At 38.1% G+C, this 16,763-nt stretch overlaps 1 protein-coding gene across 4 annotated transcripts in view; it reads right to left on the minus strand.

Annotated features, from left to right (window-relative positions):
- Positions 1-16,763, minus strand: part of CACNB4 (calcium voltage-gated channel auxiliary subunit beta 4) — a 292,085-nt gene that overhangs the window by 26,425 nt on the left and 248,897 nt on the right. For all 4 annotated transcript variants that reach the window (XM_004375382.1, XM_004375383.2, XM_004375381.2 and 1 more), the window contains 3 exons: positions 10,566-10,675; positions 4,484-4,635; positions 2,253-2,348 (listed from right to left, as the gene is read on the minus strand). In XM_004375382.1, coding sequence (XP_004375439.1) covers positions 2,253-2,348; positions 4,484-4,635; positions 10,566-10,675 — 358 coding nt within the window. The remainder of the gene's footprint in view (positions 1-2,252; positions 2,349-4,483; positions 4,636-10,565; positions 10,676-16,763) is intronic.

The raw sequence follows: 16,763 nt of genomic DNA on the forward strand, positions 1-16,763 counted from the left end.
ACTGCTTTCTTGGTGGTATGAGGTTCCCATGTGTCTCTGCTTGCTTCTCTCTTTTATATCTCAGAAGAGATTGGCTTAAGACACTATCTAATCTTGTAGACTTCATCAGTATAACTGCCACCAATCCATCTTATTACATCATACTGATAGAGTATATAACACATAGGGAAATCACATCAGATGATAAAATGGTAGACAATCATACAATACTGGGAATCATGGCCCAGCCAAATTGTTACACACATTTTTGGGGGACACAATTCAATCCATGAAAGTCGACAACCGATCTGATGGCAGCTAACAACAACTGGTCTAAAGTTCACCTAGATCAGCTTCCTAAAATCCCCGCACAAGACTCAAACTGATATAACTAGCTTGGTAAGATTGTTCTAAAAGTTAGAAATAATAGTGTAATTCCTGGCTAAGGATAGCTGGTCAATAAACATTAACTTCCTTTAACTGCAGCAAAGTGAACTATTACATGGTCAGGAGCGGGGTAATACACTGTTTTATATTTGCTCTGTGCTTTAATCCAGGGCTTTGAACCAGTTCATTCTGGTTTGAACTCCTGCTGAGAATTTGCATTTCCACCACCCCCCCCCCCAGAATTTGCATTTCCCCCCGAGATATACTGAATCAGTATCTACAGTTTAACAAGATCCCCAGGTGATTCTTACGTATAACTTCTGGGAGTTTGTTAGAAATGCAAATTCTCAGCAGGGAAGTTGTTAGAAATGCAAATTCTCAGCAGGAGTTCGAACTGGAATGAGTCAGTTTAAAGCCCCGCTTTAATCATACATTCCATGTGTAAGTAGGCTTTATTAGCAGGCAATGTGACCTTAAACTTCTTAACATAGCATTCCAGGCTCCAAACTATTCAAATTACCTGCTGGACAGGTAATTAGATGTGTGTGGTGGGGGAGGGGGAGGGTTGGGAGGGGAGGAAACATTGGCTTTGGAGCCAGATCAATCTAGACCTGAATTCTAATCTGCTGTGTCGCATTAGGGAAATCACTTAGCCTCTCTGTCTTCAGTTACCTCAGCTGTAAAATGGGGGGATAATATTGCCTACCTTACTGAGTAACTGTGAAGATCAGAGATAATCTATGCAAAGCATATAGCACAGTGCATGGCACATAGTAAGCATTCAGTAAACGAATACGTTATTACTCATTGTCTATACATTCTTTCATTCATTCAACAAATATTTATTGCTGGCTTACTATGAGAGGGACCTGAAGTACAACAATGAACAAGACAGTCACAGTTCCTAACAGAGCCTAACAGGCTAGACATAGCATAGATCAAAGAGCATCCAGTAATTATAACAGAAACACTAGACAGTGCATATTATGGTCAGGCACTGTTCTAAGAGCTTCACCACGTATTCACTCACTGAATCCTTACTCCAAACCTATGAAGTAGATACTTGCCCAAGCTTACACAATCAGTGGAGATTTGAACCCAGGCAGTCAGGGTCCAGAGTCTGTGCTTTTAACCGCTATGCTGTGTTGTCGCTCTAAACATTTGAATTGGATTTTATGCCCCCACGGAACATTTCCTTACACAAGCATATAAAAAAAATCTAGTGGATCAAATCAGTAAGAAAGACAGTTATTTTCTGTAGAGAAACAACAGCACAGAGATACTAAGTAATTCGTGTGGGTGGAGACACTGGCCACTGCTGCCTCGTGCCACTCGGCAGCAGGTACCAGCTCCCCGCCCTTATTTGCTTGCCTTCCCACCCAGCAGCTATGTTCTGGCAATAATACAGGTTTTCATCTTACTCAAACCTCACCCCCCATCTGCTATAGCCACAGGGCTCTTCTAACTCCAATGAATTCTCAACCTTCAACATCATAATCTTTTATGCCTGTGTAAACTTTCTTAGGGAAAAGTTAAAGGAAAGTCAAATAAATATGTTTTATTTTGTTGTTTCCTTAAAAGTGTCCTGATGACTTGATTAAGTGGTTTGCTGAGTGTCTGAGAGGCAATCAAGGGAGCAGTAAAGAGGGCGGGACACTAGACTCTAAGTTCATTTCTTACTACACCGCGGACACCACCCAGCTCTGGATGCCTGAGTACAGCCAAAAATGACAGCAGCAGCTTGTTCCAAGAAATACTTTAGATTTATGACGCATATCATCATCACCATCATTCTAGAATAAAAATGACAATGCTAATACGAAGACAAGAAAACACTCTCTCCTAACTAGTTGAGAATAATTAAGACAAACAATGATTGTACTTACTGGAGGACACTGTGCAAGTTTATCAGCTGCCACCAGTTGAACATTTAAGTGTTTACTTTGGGACTTTCCTCTAGATTTAATCAACCGCTGCAAAACCTGATGGAAAATAGGAAATTAAGATACTGTCAACGAGTTGAAAGGAAACCAAATAAACCTAGACTGTTTAAATAGTCTGTTTATCACTGCATATTAATAGAGAGGAAATACAATGTAAGAAATTATATATAAACTCTGTAATGAATCATTCACTTTCACTAGTTTCTAGTTATAGTGGATTCGATATGTTCGTTTTATTCTAGCTCTGTGTGAGGTCCTGGTGGCATTCTGAGTTCCCACCCTAAATTTTACCCAGAGATTTCAAAGAGAGCTCTGCAGAAGGGGAGAACTGCTCTGCATCAGTCATTTATATCCAAATTCAGTTGGGTAATATTTTGGTTCATTATCCCAATGTCAGATAAACAGCAGAGTTATTGCTATATTTGGTCCTTTTGTCACTGGTTATTAATCAGGCATTCCAGTTTAATTTTATGTTAATCAGACTATTTCATGATTGGAAATCTAGGTAAAACATTTGCATTGGTACGTTGCTACATATAAGCCAGTGGTCTAGCTATGTTATTTGAGCACGGCTGTAACTGCCATATACTCCCCTATCCCTTGTTTTACCTAAAACAGGGCCCTCCCCCCAAAACAGTGCTACTTTATGAAGCTCTACGATACCTTTGCACATATGTCCCTGAGATTCCCCCTTTCCTGCACTTATGGATCCCGCGGTGATTGGGGCAGGGGACCAGAAGGGGATGAAATCTATTCCACTGCAGTGAGGAGTGCCTGAACCACCCATCAGCTCCTAGTGAAAGAGACCTGCAGGTGGTCAGGGCAATTTCAATTCATTCTAATGATTCCCAAAAGGGCCTGGTTTGGTCAGGATTCCCAAGATCATTCTCCGCAGAACTAGTGCCAGGAGATAAAAGGGTGAGAATGTCAGAACTACTGGGGAAAGGCACAGCTTCTTTAGCTAGCCGCCGTCCAAGAGAGGAGACCACCATTCTGGTTAGGAGTCAAACTGGCATTTAGTCTCCAAAATGTGAGGCACTGAAAAAAAGCAGATTACTAGGGCAGCACCTTGCAAGGTATCTCCTTCATATTAACTTTTTACCACATCTCTTTTTTTAAAAAGAAAGAATACCCAAATCAAAAGAGACAAATTTGGGGCTGTCTCACTTTTATTTTACCTTCCCAAATGCCATGAAGATACATGACACTTAGTCATGGAACAACTATATTCCTTAAAGAACCCAGTCTAAACACAAATGCCAGCCTCTGTAATGTTTCCATAAGACGTGTTTACACAATGATATTTTACCTTCTCCATATATGATAGGGAGCCCTGGTGGCTTAGTGGTTAAGAGCTCAGCTGCTAACCAGAAGGTCCGCAGTTCAAATCCACCAGCCGCTCTTTGGGAAATCTATGGGGCAGTTCTACTCTGTCCTTTGGGTTGCTATGAGTTGGAATTGACTTGACAACAATGGATTTATATATGTGTATATATATATATATATATATATACATAAGAAGGGTATCTCTATCATTTATATATATAAATGATAGATAAAAAAAGACATTTATATAAATATATACATAAATGATAGAGATACCCTTCTTAAACTATGTATTCTATCAACTGAGGTGAAAATATACATAATACAAGAATCAATGTTACCCAAGAAATGTATCAAGACAGAACTCACAGTTGATGAAGTCAGTGCCTACTTTCCCTCATCTTCCTTCAATTTTGTTTCTACTACACAATTGCATAAGTGTCTGGTTTCTTCCTCACCATTGACAGTGAGTTTCTTTAAGGAATGGAATATTCTTTGTTTGTTATCTCAAAATGCCTAGAGCCTGTACCAACCAACCAACTTGCTGCCGTCGAGTCGAGTCTGACTCACAGTGACCCTATAGGACAGAGCAGAACTGCCCCATAGGGTTTCCAAGGAGCAGCTGGTGGATTCGAACTGCCAACCTTTTGGTTAGCAGCTGAGCTCTTAACCACTGTGTCACCAGGGCTCCAGAACCTGTACAGACCATAGAGGAATTTAATAATGCGCTCATTAAGTGGGTCTCAACAAGATGTTTTCCTTGCCCGCTAGTAATAAAGCACAGAGCAAAGAATATTTTAAAAGAAATGAGCTTCTAATCCTCCTTTACACAGAAATGAGCTAATTACCTTTGGAGATGAGACTTTTACATGGACAATAATTGGCGCTAAGGAAGTCTTTATAAGTTGTGCTGGGTGATTAATGGTGTCCGCATCAAGAACAACCAGTTGCAAAGATCTTGCCAACTCAAAAATTCGTTCAATTTCACTCTGTACTTCGGCTAAAAGGAGAAATGATAAATAACAAGTCATGGTTAATTACTTTTTTAAAAAAAAAGAATATTTTATTGTATTTTTTGGTACAAGTGTACATAGCAAAACAGGTTTCCATTCAACAATTTCTACACATATTGTTCAGTGACATTAGTTACATTCTTCACATTGTGTCAACATTCTCGTTTATTTCTGTTCTAGTTGTTTCATTCCCATTAATCTAGTCTCACTGCTCTCCAACCTTCTCATCTATGCTTTAGAATAACTGTTGACTATTTGGTCTCATATAGATGATTTTTTAAAGGAGCGCTGTACTCAAGGGTGGTATTCTTTACTTTATGAGCTAACTTGCTATTTAGCTAAAAGTTGTATTCGGGGATAGCTTCAGTTCAAGGTTTAAAGAGTATTTCAGGGGAATAGTCTTGGTGATTCCTCCAGTCTCAACTGGTCCAATAAGTCTGAATTTTTTTAGAATTTGAAGTTCTGTTCTACATTCTTCTCCCTTTCTATCAGGGTCCATCTATTGTGGCCCTGATCAGAACATTTGGTAGTGGTAGCCGGACACTATCTAGTTCTTCTGCTCTCAAGGTAGAGGAGGCCATGGTGCTTAGCTTTTATTTACAGAACTTTCAGATATGTTGTCTACATTGCAAAAATGAAACATTTTGAATCTTCATACTCCCGTCTAACTTAAGATCTTATCTAAAGATAGAGATGGGTTGAGTTTTACATAAAACCAAACAGTTGTGGAAGAAATTGAGATGACTCCCTTGATTTGCTTCTTATACTCACCATAATATTTAGCAATTTATATAGCTATAATGATTCTTTTATGTTGTTGTTAATTATTACTTTGTTCTAAAGCACTTTTAACTTTAGAAGCTGAAACCACATGTAGGAAACAACTGAAATACACGTATAGGGCAACATTGCATGGAAAGTAATTACACTGAAATATTTCTATCAATCAGCAAGTTATACATTAACATTTTGTGGGGATGTTTTACAAAAAAAATAACTCATCTGTTTGACTAATATCACATTTTTACACCCCTGAGTAATTGTTCTGATTCTATACTAATAACCAACATAATGGAAATCCTGGTGGTGTAGTGGTTAAGAGCTATGACCACTAACCAAAAGGCTGGCCGTTCGAATCCACCGGGCACTCCTTGGAAACTCTATGGGGCAGTTCTACTCTGTCCTATAGGGTCACTATGAGTTGGAATCGACTTGACAGCAATGGGTAGTAGTAGTAGTAGGTAACCAACATAATACAAACTCTGGCTCAATTTAAGTATTAGGGGCGGTGGACTTGTTCTAGGTCACAATTGTCTTTAGTACATATATAAAAAACAAAACCTAAGACCAATTATATTATATTAAAATGCTGCAATGCATCCAGATGTAAATCTATTTGGTAGAGTGTCTCAGCCAAGTGACCTAAATTTGTATGTGAATCTGGTCAAATAAAAAATCTGGTTATTATCAAATGCCTGAAATAATCCACCTATTTTTAAAAGCAAAACCGATTATCTCTAAAAACATACTATGCTTTCTGAAATTATATGTATATGTATATATATAATAAATCACCTGATTTGTTGGGTCATTTCCAAAGACTGTATTGCACAATTTAATTTTCAGAGATGATCTTGTTTTGTTTTTCACTTGTTTTTTATATTTTGGCTATGGATGTGACCTAGCAATGCTGTAATCTGGTCCAAAGTACAGAGTAGACAATCTATCTAATTTTAATTATTTCAGAGATGGCTTAGGAAAAAAGGTGATATTGCTCTAAATATCCTCATTGAAGAGGCTTTATGCCAGAATCTAAGGGTTTACTTTGCTTATCTAGTATAAACTGAAGTTCACATCACCCACCAAGTTCATGTCACCCTCTCTCAATCAAAGAGATCAACAGGGTGTGCGAGATAAGGAAACCTCAAGATAATCACGCAACTCTATGTTCTTGGGCTTTATGTGGTAGCATTAAATTCCTATTTACCATGGAATCACTGATGTTTAATGCATGATCTATATTGAGTATGAATTTAGAGAGTCAACATAGCTATCATTTTTTACATTATTCAATATATCAATGGCCTAGAAGATTTAACTTTGCTTTGCATGGTGACTGGAATTCAAAATATCAATTTAAAGTATTTGGATAATTAGACTTACTTGCAAAATTCTTCTGAAATAATATTTTACATTTGTTAGTAATAACAGGCACAGTTTTCCCCTTTTCTCACATGTCAGAAGCAGTTAAAAAAGAGATTTTTTTTAGGAGAGAAATTTGGAAAATAAAATCAAATGTTATTGTATTAAGTTTCAGGCTTAGGATGTTGAGAAGTTTTCCATTTGCTGTTTTCATTAGATTGTCACTGGTTTAAGGGAGCTGCTGGCCAGGACTATACTAGAACAAGATTATATTGTTTTAAGTTTCAAATCTGAATACAATATTTCCTGAAGCAGCCAAAATGCAGTGAGGCAAAATGGATTGCTCAGGTACAAAGAATGCATTTCCAAGTAGATCAGAACTCTCGGAGGCCCTCTGAATCTCTATATAGGTAACTCAGAAATACCTAGGCCTTATTTACTTTACACTAGCAATGAGGTAAGGGTGATTTCCAGTGGAAGCAGAGAGCAGACACATCTATTGCTTAATCACCATGAAACTCCTGGGCATTGGGTAACCTTGCCTAAGCAGGGAGGGACCCAGCAGAGCAAGCCAGGAGGCTATAGAGGGCTACACTAAATACTACGGTGGGCCCAATATTTGAATAATATGCATATGTAATACAATAACAAAATTATATACATGAGGAAGAGAAACACATGTTCATCTACACAGCTCATTTTTTCTGAAGGAAGTACCTCAACCAAACCATCTTGGTTACCCATGCTGATTCGCAGAGGAGTTCCAATGGAGGCTTCATCATATTCCCGTTCCAGACAAATGCAACTCTGAGTATTCATGGCCCATGATGCAGGAGGGCCCTCAACAAAACACTTCTATAACTTGAGCACAGTGGATCTGGACCCACCTCTCTCCAGCATCTCTGTCACCAGTGATATTTCTTATACCCAGATCTGTTGCTGTCTCTCCCATGCTTAAAATACTTCAATGGCTTCCCAGGGTCCAAAGCCATGTTTCCCCCAACTGAGTACCATGGAAAACTAATCCCAAAAGATATCCTATGGGAATAAGGTTTTGTTTTTTTTTTTAATGCAAGGTAAATACTGCATACTACAGATTCTTTTGGAATTCCAAATGCACATTAGTACTTTAAAGGCTCCAAGAAATCTTGCATAAAGAAATCTGCCAACTGTTTAACCTATCATTTCCAAATTTATTTAATGATGGAAAACATTCTGAACGTAACAACTATTAAAGTCTTGTAAAATAGTCATTTCATAAAATCTGTTTTGGAGAGCTCCTTAAGGCATACTAGAGGTCTAACAAATTGGCCTCAAGCTACTTTAGCTGTCTCTTCTCCTGTTGCTCTCAATTCTTGCCCCACCCCCATTTTCTAAGCATGTTATACACAGAACTACTTGTCTCTCAACCACACAATGTTATTTTTTATGTAAATGCCTCTGTACATTCCTATCTGCCTTTAAGAAGCAGCTCAGATATAATTTCTGTGATGTCTTCTCAGACACCTCTTATCTCTTACCCTTCTTTCTTTATACACATAGCTCTTCTCTGATAATTCCATTATCACATAGTATTTTAACTATCTGTCCCTTCTCTCTGTTTGCCCATGGGTAAGTCTAGCATAATGCATGGTACATAACAAGTGTTAAATACATATACGATGAAGAAATCCACAAATGTGTATTAACAAGCAGACAAATGGGCATGAATAGCTCACAAAGTGGTTATTATAATAGGTTACCATTAAATTAACTCCAGCGGTTGTAGGTATATGATTAGAAAGTAAAGGTAAACACCAGTGAACTGAGATCTACATTGTTTATTCCTCAATATTTACATTAACCCCACAACACCCACCACTCCCGTCCCCTACCCTACTAACTCTGACATCAGGTGACTAGATTATAAGAAATAACTTCAGCCCCTTGGCTGGTGTAGATGGCTGAAAGAGTCAGAAAACCTGGTTTATGCTTTTAAACCTCTTATTATTCATCAGAGGGAGCCCTGGTGGCACAGAAATTAAAGTGCTTGGCTGCTAACTTAAAGGTCGTCAGTTTGAACCCACCAGCCACTCCACAGTAGAAAGATATGGCAGTCTGTTTCCATAAAAATTTATAGCCTTGGGAACCTTATGGGGCAGTTCTGCTCTGTCCTACAGGGTCGCTATGAGTCAGAATCAACTCAATGGCAGTGGATTTGTTTTTTGGGGAGTATTATTCATCAGAGGAAGGAGTGGTTACAGGGCACTGTGAGGAGTGAGTAAGAGGGAAAAAGACATGAGAACAGAGAACAGGTTGGAGAAATCTTCCACCTAACTTGATGCCCTTGTCACCTGTGATATGTGACTCTACTGAGTTATCTAAGTCGATTTACCATCATCAACACTGCCACTGTCACCTTCTCAAGGTCAAAATACTATGCTTTTAAGAGTGTTTCATGTGAAGGGTGCTAAATGCAGAACAAAAGAAGGACCCTGGAATTTTCCTCTTACAAGCACTGACAACTAGTGCATTTGGTCTGTTTAACTTCCTTCACAATGCAATCATTCAACAAACATTTATTGAGCAATTACTATGTGCCAGTCCTGTGCTAGGAATACAGAGATGATTCTTTGCATCCTTTTTCTAACCTGCACAAGTTAAGGTATAGCTTTCAATGGATTCTTTATGGGATGTTTAAGCATGCAATCTATGTTGGAAACCTTATTTTTAATTTTTTTAAATCAACTTTATAGCTCATATCAGTAGTTTAAAAGAAATGTAGTAGCATAGAAGAGTCCTGTCTTCCTACTCTGCTCATTAGGAAGAAAAAAACAAAAAAAAAAACAAATCTGTCGCCATCGAGTTGATTCCAACTCATAGCAAACTTATAGCACAGAGTAGAACTGCCCCTTAGGGTTTCCAAGGAGTGGCTGGTGGATTCAAACTGCCAACCATTTGGTTAGCAGCCAAGCTCTTAACCTCTGCACCACCAGGGCTCCTCATTAGGAAGAGGACAGTTAAAATAAGTTGCCCTCAGAATGCAAATGAATGCAAAAGAGAATTCTAGAAAGTTGAGTGGATTGTACTACTCCTAGCAATTGCAGAGACCACAACAGGTTTTTCAGATGGACTTGGTGGTTCACCAGCAGCATAGGCTCCCTTCTGTAGATGGTGGTTCCATTCTCCACAGCGCTGCTCATATAGCATGCTTCAATGAAACTAGTTACATGTTGCTTTTTCTTCTTCTTCTCCATCATGGTCAATTTTATGATGCTTTCTGACTAATGTCCTAGGAAAGACATATTTAAATTCCCTGTAATTTCTACTTCTATTTAAAGACTATTCTAGTACCACCAGTTGGCAAAAGCAACACTAAGAACACCATTATCTAGCTTTTCTTCTAAAGAGCAGAGAAGGCTGAACATCTCATTTCCTTTCATGTCAGCTGTGACTCAGGTATGACAGATATCATTAGCCTCACTAAGGAGTTTGGGCAGAGCAGAGATGAGTGGTTTCACCTGGTTCGGCAGTAATAGGCTAGGAGAGCCCACTGAGGATTCTTCCCATCAGACTACTAATTAGCTAATTGACTGAAGCTGAGAATGAGCAGGCTCTGGCTGCTGTAGGACTCTGCTCCCCCACCTCTCTTTTTTTTCATGGCTAGCGTTCTCTTCAGCTGTTCAGTTCTTCCCCATTCAGAATGTGAGGCAAATTGGAAAAGACATTCATAAAAGTAACATGTGTCATCCCAGTCTGAAAGCAAAGCTTGGAGAAGCACATTTGAACATCTTACCTAAGCTGGACCGGGTGTTCGAACGTTCAATTATTGCTCTCTTGCTGGGATTATTTAGGACAGACCTCTTAGCAAGAGAAATGTCAGCAGTCACTCTGGTTATTGATATCCTACGAATAGGAACACAGAACAGAACAAGCCAGTAAAAATTTTATGGGGCTCTCCAAGTGATTTATAACCACAGCACTTAATAACTACTTTATATACTACAGTGGAACCACAGTATAATAAACTTTGGCCTTGGCTAGTATTAAACAGGCTTTGGCTAGTATTAAAAAACAAGCAGAGATGAATGGAGGAAGGCTTTGGCTATTTAACAAAAAATCATTCCAGTAAAAATGCAGCCCTTCCTCCTATTGCCTGTTCTTTATAACGCAACAATAATACCAGGTGGGAATCAAAACATATGAATAAACCATGCTCTTTCTATGAAGCAGCAATACAATTTCCTCGCAATTCACAGCTGATTTGCTCCTGAATAACACCTTCAGAAACTACAAAAGCCTTGCCCTGGTATACCAACACTGATGATCAACAGGGGAACCCTTCTTCATTTTGATCATCAAAGACAAACAACCAGTTATTGGCTAAATTGCATTCTTTGTGCTTAATAGCTAATTAATTCACGAAACATGACAGCATTTCTCCACAGGCCGAAAGAGGTGTTTCATATGTAAGAATGTTAAAAACATGGTTCCTTTTCTGTAAGTATAAGATCTTCAGAATATTTGCATACGACTTTGATGCATAACTCTCACACTAGATGCCTATGTTGCGCAGGCATAAGACACTATAGTTTAGCGCAACGATGAGTCTTGTACCAGGATTCTGATAAGTCAGAAAGTATCCTGCAGTCATATAAGAAAAGAATAAAGCAAAAACATTGCAAAGGGATGAAGAAAGAGAGGTCTATTTGCATATGATTTACCACATGAGAACCTCTGGAATCTACAATTTTAAAATGTTAGCCTTTTATTTTCAACTGAGATTGCTCATCTTTAGATTATCATCTACCCATAGAATTCAAAGTTTGCCTCTCTAAGCCAGTTGCTAACACCCTGGACCTTTCTCCATCCTTCAAAGCTTGGCAGATTTCTCAGAAAGGAAACAAGAAGAGTAGCACCCCTCTCCTTGTATACTGAGTGCACCCACGCTTCCATGTTCAAACTCCTTTGGGGAGTGGAGTACGGAAGAGGGTAGAGTTATTAACAATTATTGAATTATATGTTATCTCACACCCGTTTTGGGATAATGTTGTTAACACTGTCAGGAGACTCTTCACCTGACTTTAGTGACCTGAATCCTTGGGGAGAATTAAAATAATCCTTTATCCAAGTGGTTGGAAATTACTTCCTTAAAGTAACTGGATGTGCAAAAGTTCTGGTACCATTTTAAGGCAATGCACTGCTTGCTTGTGTCACTGTAGGTATAATCTGTAGATTATCAGGAAGTTTTAAATTTTTAGAATTTTGAGGCCCTCTTAATAAAGCATTTGATGTATCTTTGAATTGTCTTCTGCAAAAACCAAGCGTTTTGCAGAAATAACTCAAAAGCCACTGACAGCATTGAAGGGAGACCTAGTTGGTAGGGCTCCAGCTTTTCCACTCTCAACGCTGACACGCATCACTGCATTTCTGTTTTATACTTTGGGGCATTTTCTATGACATCATTGTAAAAAGTTGTTCTGTTGCTAAAAGACATTTAAAAACACTGGTCTAGTCCAACCTCTTCATTTCCAAGAAGGAAACTAAAACACAGAAAGGGAGCTCAATACAGTTCATTATAAGTTAAAAAGGTCTAAAACAGGCTGCTGAGTACCAGGCCCAGGACTGTTACCTGACTCCATAATCCTGCTCTTATAGCTTCAGTTTTCTTCTCCAAGAAGTCTCAAACTCCCAGATATGAGCCAAATTATTAAGTATAGATTTACAGTCAATATTGGCTACCCTCTGAGAGATGGTCAAGATTTAAATCATGTTGAGGACAGGCAAACCCTACATCTTAGCCACTATGAAATCTCATAGGCAATCCCTGTGGTTATAGCTTCTTTTTCTTTGCAGAAAGGGATTTATTTTTGTGGGTTTTTTTTTTTTTTTTTTTTTTTGCTTGTTTCTTTGTTTCCTTCTTGTTTACGAATGGAATTACTGGATAGAAACACACAGGGTAATTCAGATAACTGACTGGAGACAAGTGTGTTGGTTTAGGAATAAGATTCAGCTTTCTACAATAATGATTTCTGGAGGGCCCAAAGAGTCTATTCTGCTTAAGTGAAAATCAAATTTTCTCATTCTGTGTAAGCCAAATAATGACCTTCCTTCTTAGAATTAGAAGCGATCATCAACAAATGCATATTCTTATTGTTTCTGAGTTAAAAAATCACTTTACAAAGCCATTTTAAAACACAAAGTTTTACAAAAATAAGAAAATACAGAGAAAAAGATGTGGACAATAAAAGTTTTTTTTTCTTATTTTATTTGCTAATAAAATACAAATTAATTAGTTAATACAAATTATTTCTTAATAAAAATACACACGCTTGGAAAATAGCTCAGGAGAAAGCAGACGACCCTAGAAACCATTCAATAAGACAAAGCAGGAGTTTCTCTTCTCTAAGCAAAGATGCTTACTATTATCAAGATCAGACATCAAATCCAAGCTTCTTTTTTCATAAAAGGCTCCTCCACAATGTAACTACATTCACCGTTGATTGCTATCTAACTTACATATATATATATATATTTTTTTTAGTGATGCTGTTTCTTTCTATTTCTTTCTTTGATACACTCCTACCCTCTAGTATCTTTCAACACTTGCATGCATTCCTGTTTGGTACACATCTCTAAAAAGCTCTACCATAAACCTTCTGTGACAGTGTTAGCAGTGACTAGCCGGTAGGTAAAGACTAACAAGACTTCAGCACCACAGCAGATAGACGGGTTGTAGAAGCAAATGTCACTGAAAATGAGCAAAAATCTTTCTCTAAATCCAGTAAATCTGAGCTCCTGTTTTTTTGTGCTTTGGAATTAATCATAATCATTGCATTCCAGTATCAGCTGTATTAGTTTTCTATGATTTTCTACAGATATTACTTTGTTATGACATATTCATTAAAAAATAATTAGTATTTACATGTTGGCATCATAAGAACTGTAAGATCCTTCTATACTCTATCCTTGCTACATCTAATATGTATCACTGTTATTGCAGTAATTTTAAAAACTTCTAGTATTCATAGGGAAAAGTGTTCCAAAGAACAGAACTGTGCAGTGTTAAGAGTACACAGACGGAAGGCATAGGGAGACCCGAGTATCCTTCCTGGATCATTCTCTTTCTGTTGCATGACCATGGAAAGGTCACTGGACAAGTCAAGCCACCTCTTTCAGCCTCAGTTTCCTAATCAATAAAATGAAGATAATGGCTTTGCCATGACTATCTCATGGGATTGTCATTAGACGCAAACAAGGTAATACATAAAAAGGCTTTCTTAAATAATTACTCTGTGTCCTATGTTGATGGAAACATATATAATATGTATAAGACAAGCAATCCTTGGAGATTTAAAGACTCAGAGAAGACAGTTTCCTTATATCCTATCCTCCAAAGTTAGCAGTCTAACAGGAACGCTTTCCATTTCCAGAGTCCCTGAAATTTATCCACACTTCGAAGGTGGAAGAACCAAATAAGATATGTTGTAATCAAAATCTGATAATTTAAATATGGCCTTGAAGTGTTCAATTAATTATCTCTAGTGTTTGAGTCTGCATTTGGATAGAGAATAGTAGGAGGAGATGATAGGAGAATGATATTGATTAAAAACAGAAGACACTGTTGTTCTTTTTCCATTTGTTGACTGCAGTTGCAAATTCTTTTCACTCTTACGTAGCGTAGCTTTGTAATAACATCAGTCTTTCCCATTTCCTCTTAAGTTGTATTCTCAGCCTCTTCTCTTAAATTCTTTCTCAAACCTGTTTTTTTCCTGAAGTGTTCCTTGGCTAGTAGCTTCTTATAGCTTAAGATGTTGTCTGGATAGGTTATATGATGTTCACCTAGGATGTTTGGCCATGATCTGTCAGTTACGAAGTGTCCAATAACTGCCATAGGGCAGACCTGATCCAGCTGTCAAAAAGCCTAAAGTGACAACTATGTTGGGATTTGAAATGATTAGCATAGGTGAGCATACTGCAATTGGTTTGAGAGTCTGTTGTTCAGCCTATGAATTGTAGAGTCAACCTGCTGAATAAACCCCATCCGAAAGGATAATCTCCAGTGAGTGTCTGTGGTGTGAAATGACAAGGGAAGCTCCATGCCATTGCACGTCACTGTGTCCTCGCCAGGCAGGTGCCACTGTAGCAGCTTGTTAGGCAGAATTTTATGGTTCTGTGCATAGAAATCATTGCTACATGTGTGAATGTCCATGTCTACAGGGGGCCTTTGAGAACTGTTTAGTATTGTGCTTTTCATTTTTCCTACATTTCTTACAATGAGTCCCTACAATAGCAGTTATTGCAATAAAATTACAGACTAGTAGCTCTAATTCAACTCAAATCATTTCTAAGGTATCACATAAAGTAAGTATATGATTCTGTAAAGGACAAGCTGTTCAACTTTAATTCAATTTGTTAAATTATTTTCTAACCAAGATCTGAAACGCAATATTGAAGAAGAAAGCCTCTTAGCCTGATCTCCTTTACTCATTTTGAAAAATAACAAAACTTTCTCCTGACTGCTTTGTCTAACCAACTGCATCCACAGTCAATGAAACATGCAGTAGATTTCCATTGGAATATATTGTTTATGCTGAATCACTATGCTAAAGCATTTTGTGTAATTGTTCTCTTGGCTGCTTTCAATTAAAGACTATTTGTTGTTTTCTCTCCTTTTATTAATTGGTAAAACATAATGCAGCAGATGGTTATAGCTCAAAATGTAAGGCTATTCCTCACACAAAAGACATGTCAGAGTCCGTGTGAAGCCACCAGCAAATTTCTTCTTCCTCATCAAGGTCTCCATATTCAAGATCTCCATATGGATTCATTACAGCTTTCTCTGCTGCACTGGCCTCTCGTTTGAAAGCAAGGCCAGTCTCTCAGCCCCACCTTTAATATCTACCTTCCCTCCAACTCTGCTGTACATCAGATCTCTCCAGGGCTAAGTCTCTTATTCCAACTATTACTTTTGCTGTTGCTGGATTCTTTCTTACATCTTCAGATCCTCTACCATCTCCTCAGACCCCGTGGAACACTTGGCATTAGAATTCTAATTCTAGTTCTATTAAAATCAGCTTGAATAGTGTAAGTGCTTAAAGCAGGCAATTATCTACCTGATTTGAGACAAATTAAGTCACACACTTTCTCTTTGCCTAATTTTCATAATTCCTTTCTTCTTTCCCATAGGTCCTACCTTTCAAACATTTAATTATATTGTTGTTTATAAGTATGTTATAAATTTATAAAAGCCCTGTTCAGATCAAAGCCTGTTTATAGGACTACTGGATGAGGCACTGTTCAGAACTGTCTTAGGTGAAAGAGTCTAATAACAAACTTAAGTGGGTCTTGAAGAGCATGGAAACCGTGTGACTCCAAGCATAGCTGAAGGAACTGTACATGTGCAACCAAGAACACAGAAGACTCAGTGCATATTAGCAGCCTTCAATCCATAAAGGCTGCATGGGAGTAAGGACTATAATTCAGGACCAGGACCAGGACCAGGACCAGGACCAGGACCAAGACTATTAAATTGGGGAATCAGATTTCAGCTGTTTCATTATAATGCTTTTTTGGTGAGTGAATTCCCACTAGCCAGAAGTTTTCAAACAGAAGCAGGCTGTACATCTGATCGCAGTGTTGGAGATGGGAGATTAAATTAAAAGAAATTTTGTTTCCTTCCAACTTCAATGTTTTAGTATTCGGGGCTTTTTACTTGTTTTCTTTGAAACTACTTTGTTCTCTGCCTACTCTTTAAGAGGAAAGTGGAGTGGGATAGACACATGGCTTTTTTATTAAGCCTTTTGTGCCCACTAGATGAATGTGGCGAAGACTGTTATTTGTTCAACAAAATCCATTTCCTCTTCGTACTGAGTACATATATTTCCCAGTCTCCTTTGTAAGTAGAGGTGGGCACATGATCAAGTTTTAGCCAATGAAATGTGACAAGTGATGTGTGCCACTTCCAGTCCTGGCATATGCCTTTTTTCCCTAC

This window comes from Trichechus manatus, unplaced genomic scaffold (genome assembly GCF_000243295.1).
Source record: "Trichechus manatus latirostris isolate Lorelei unplaced genomic scaffold, TriManLat1.0 scaffold00036, whole genome shotgun sequence".
Lineage (NCBI taxonomy): Eukaryota > Metazoa > Chordata > Mammalia > Sirenia > Trichechidae > Trichechus > Trichechus manatus.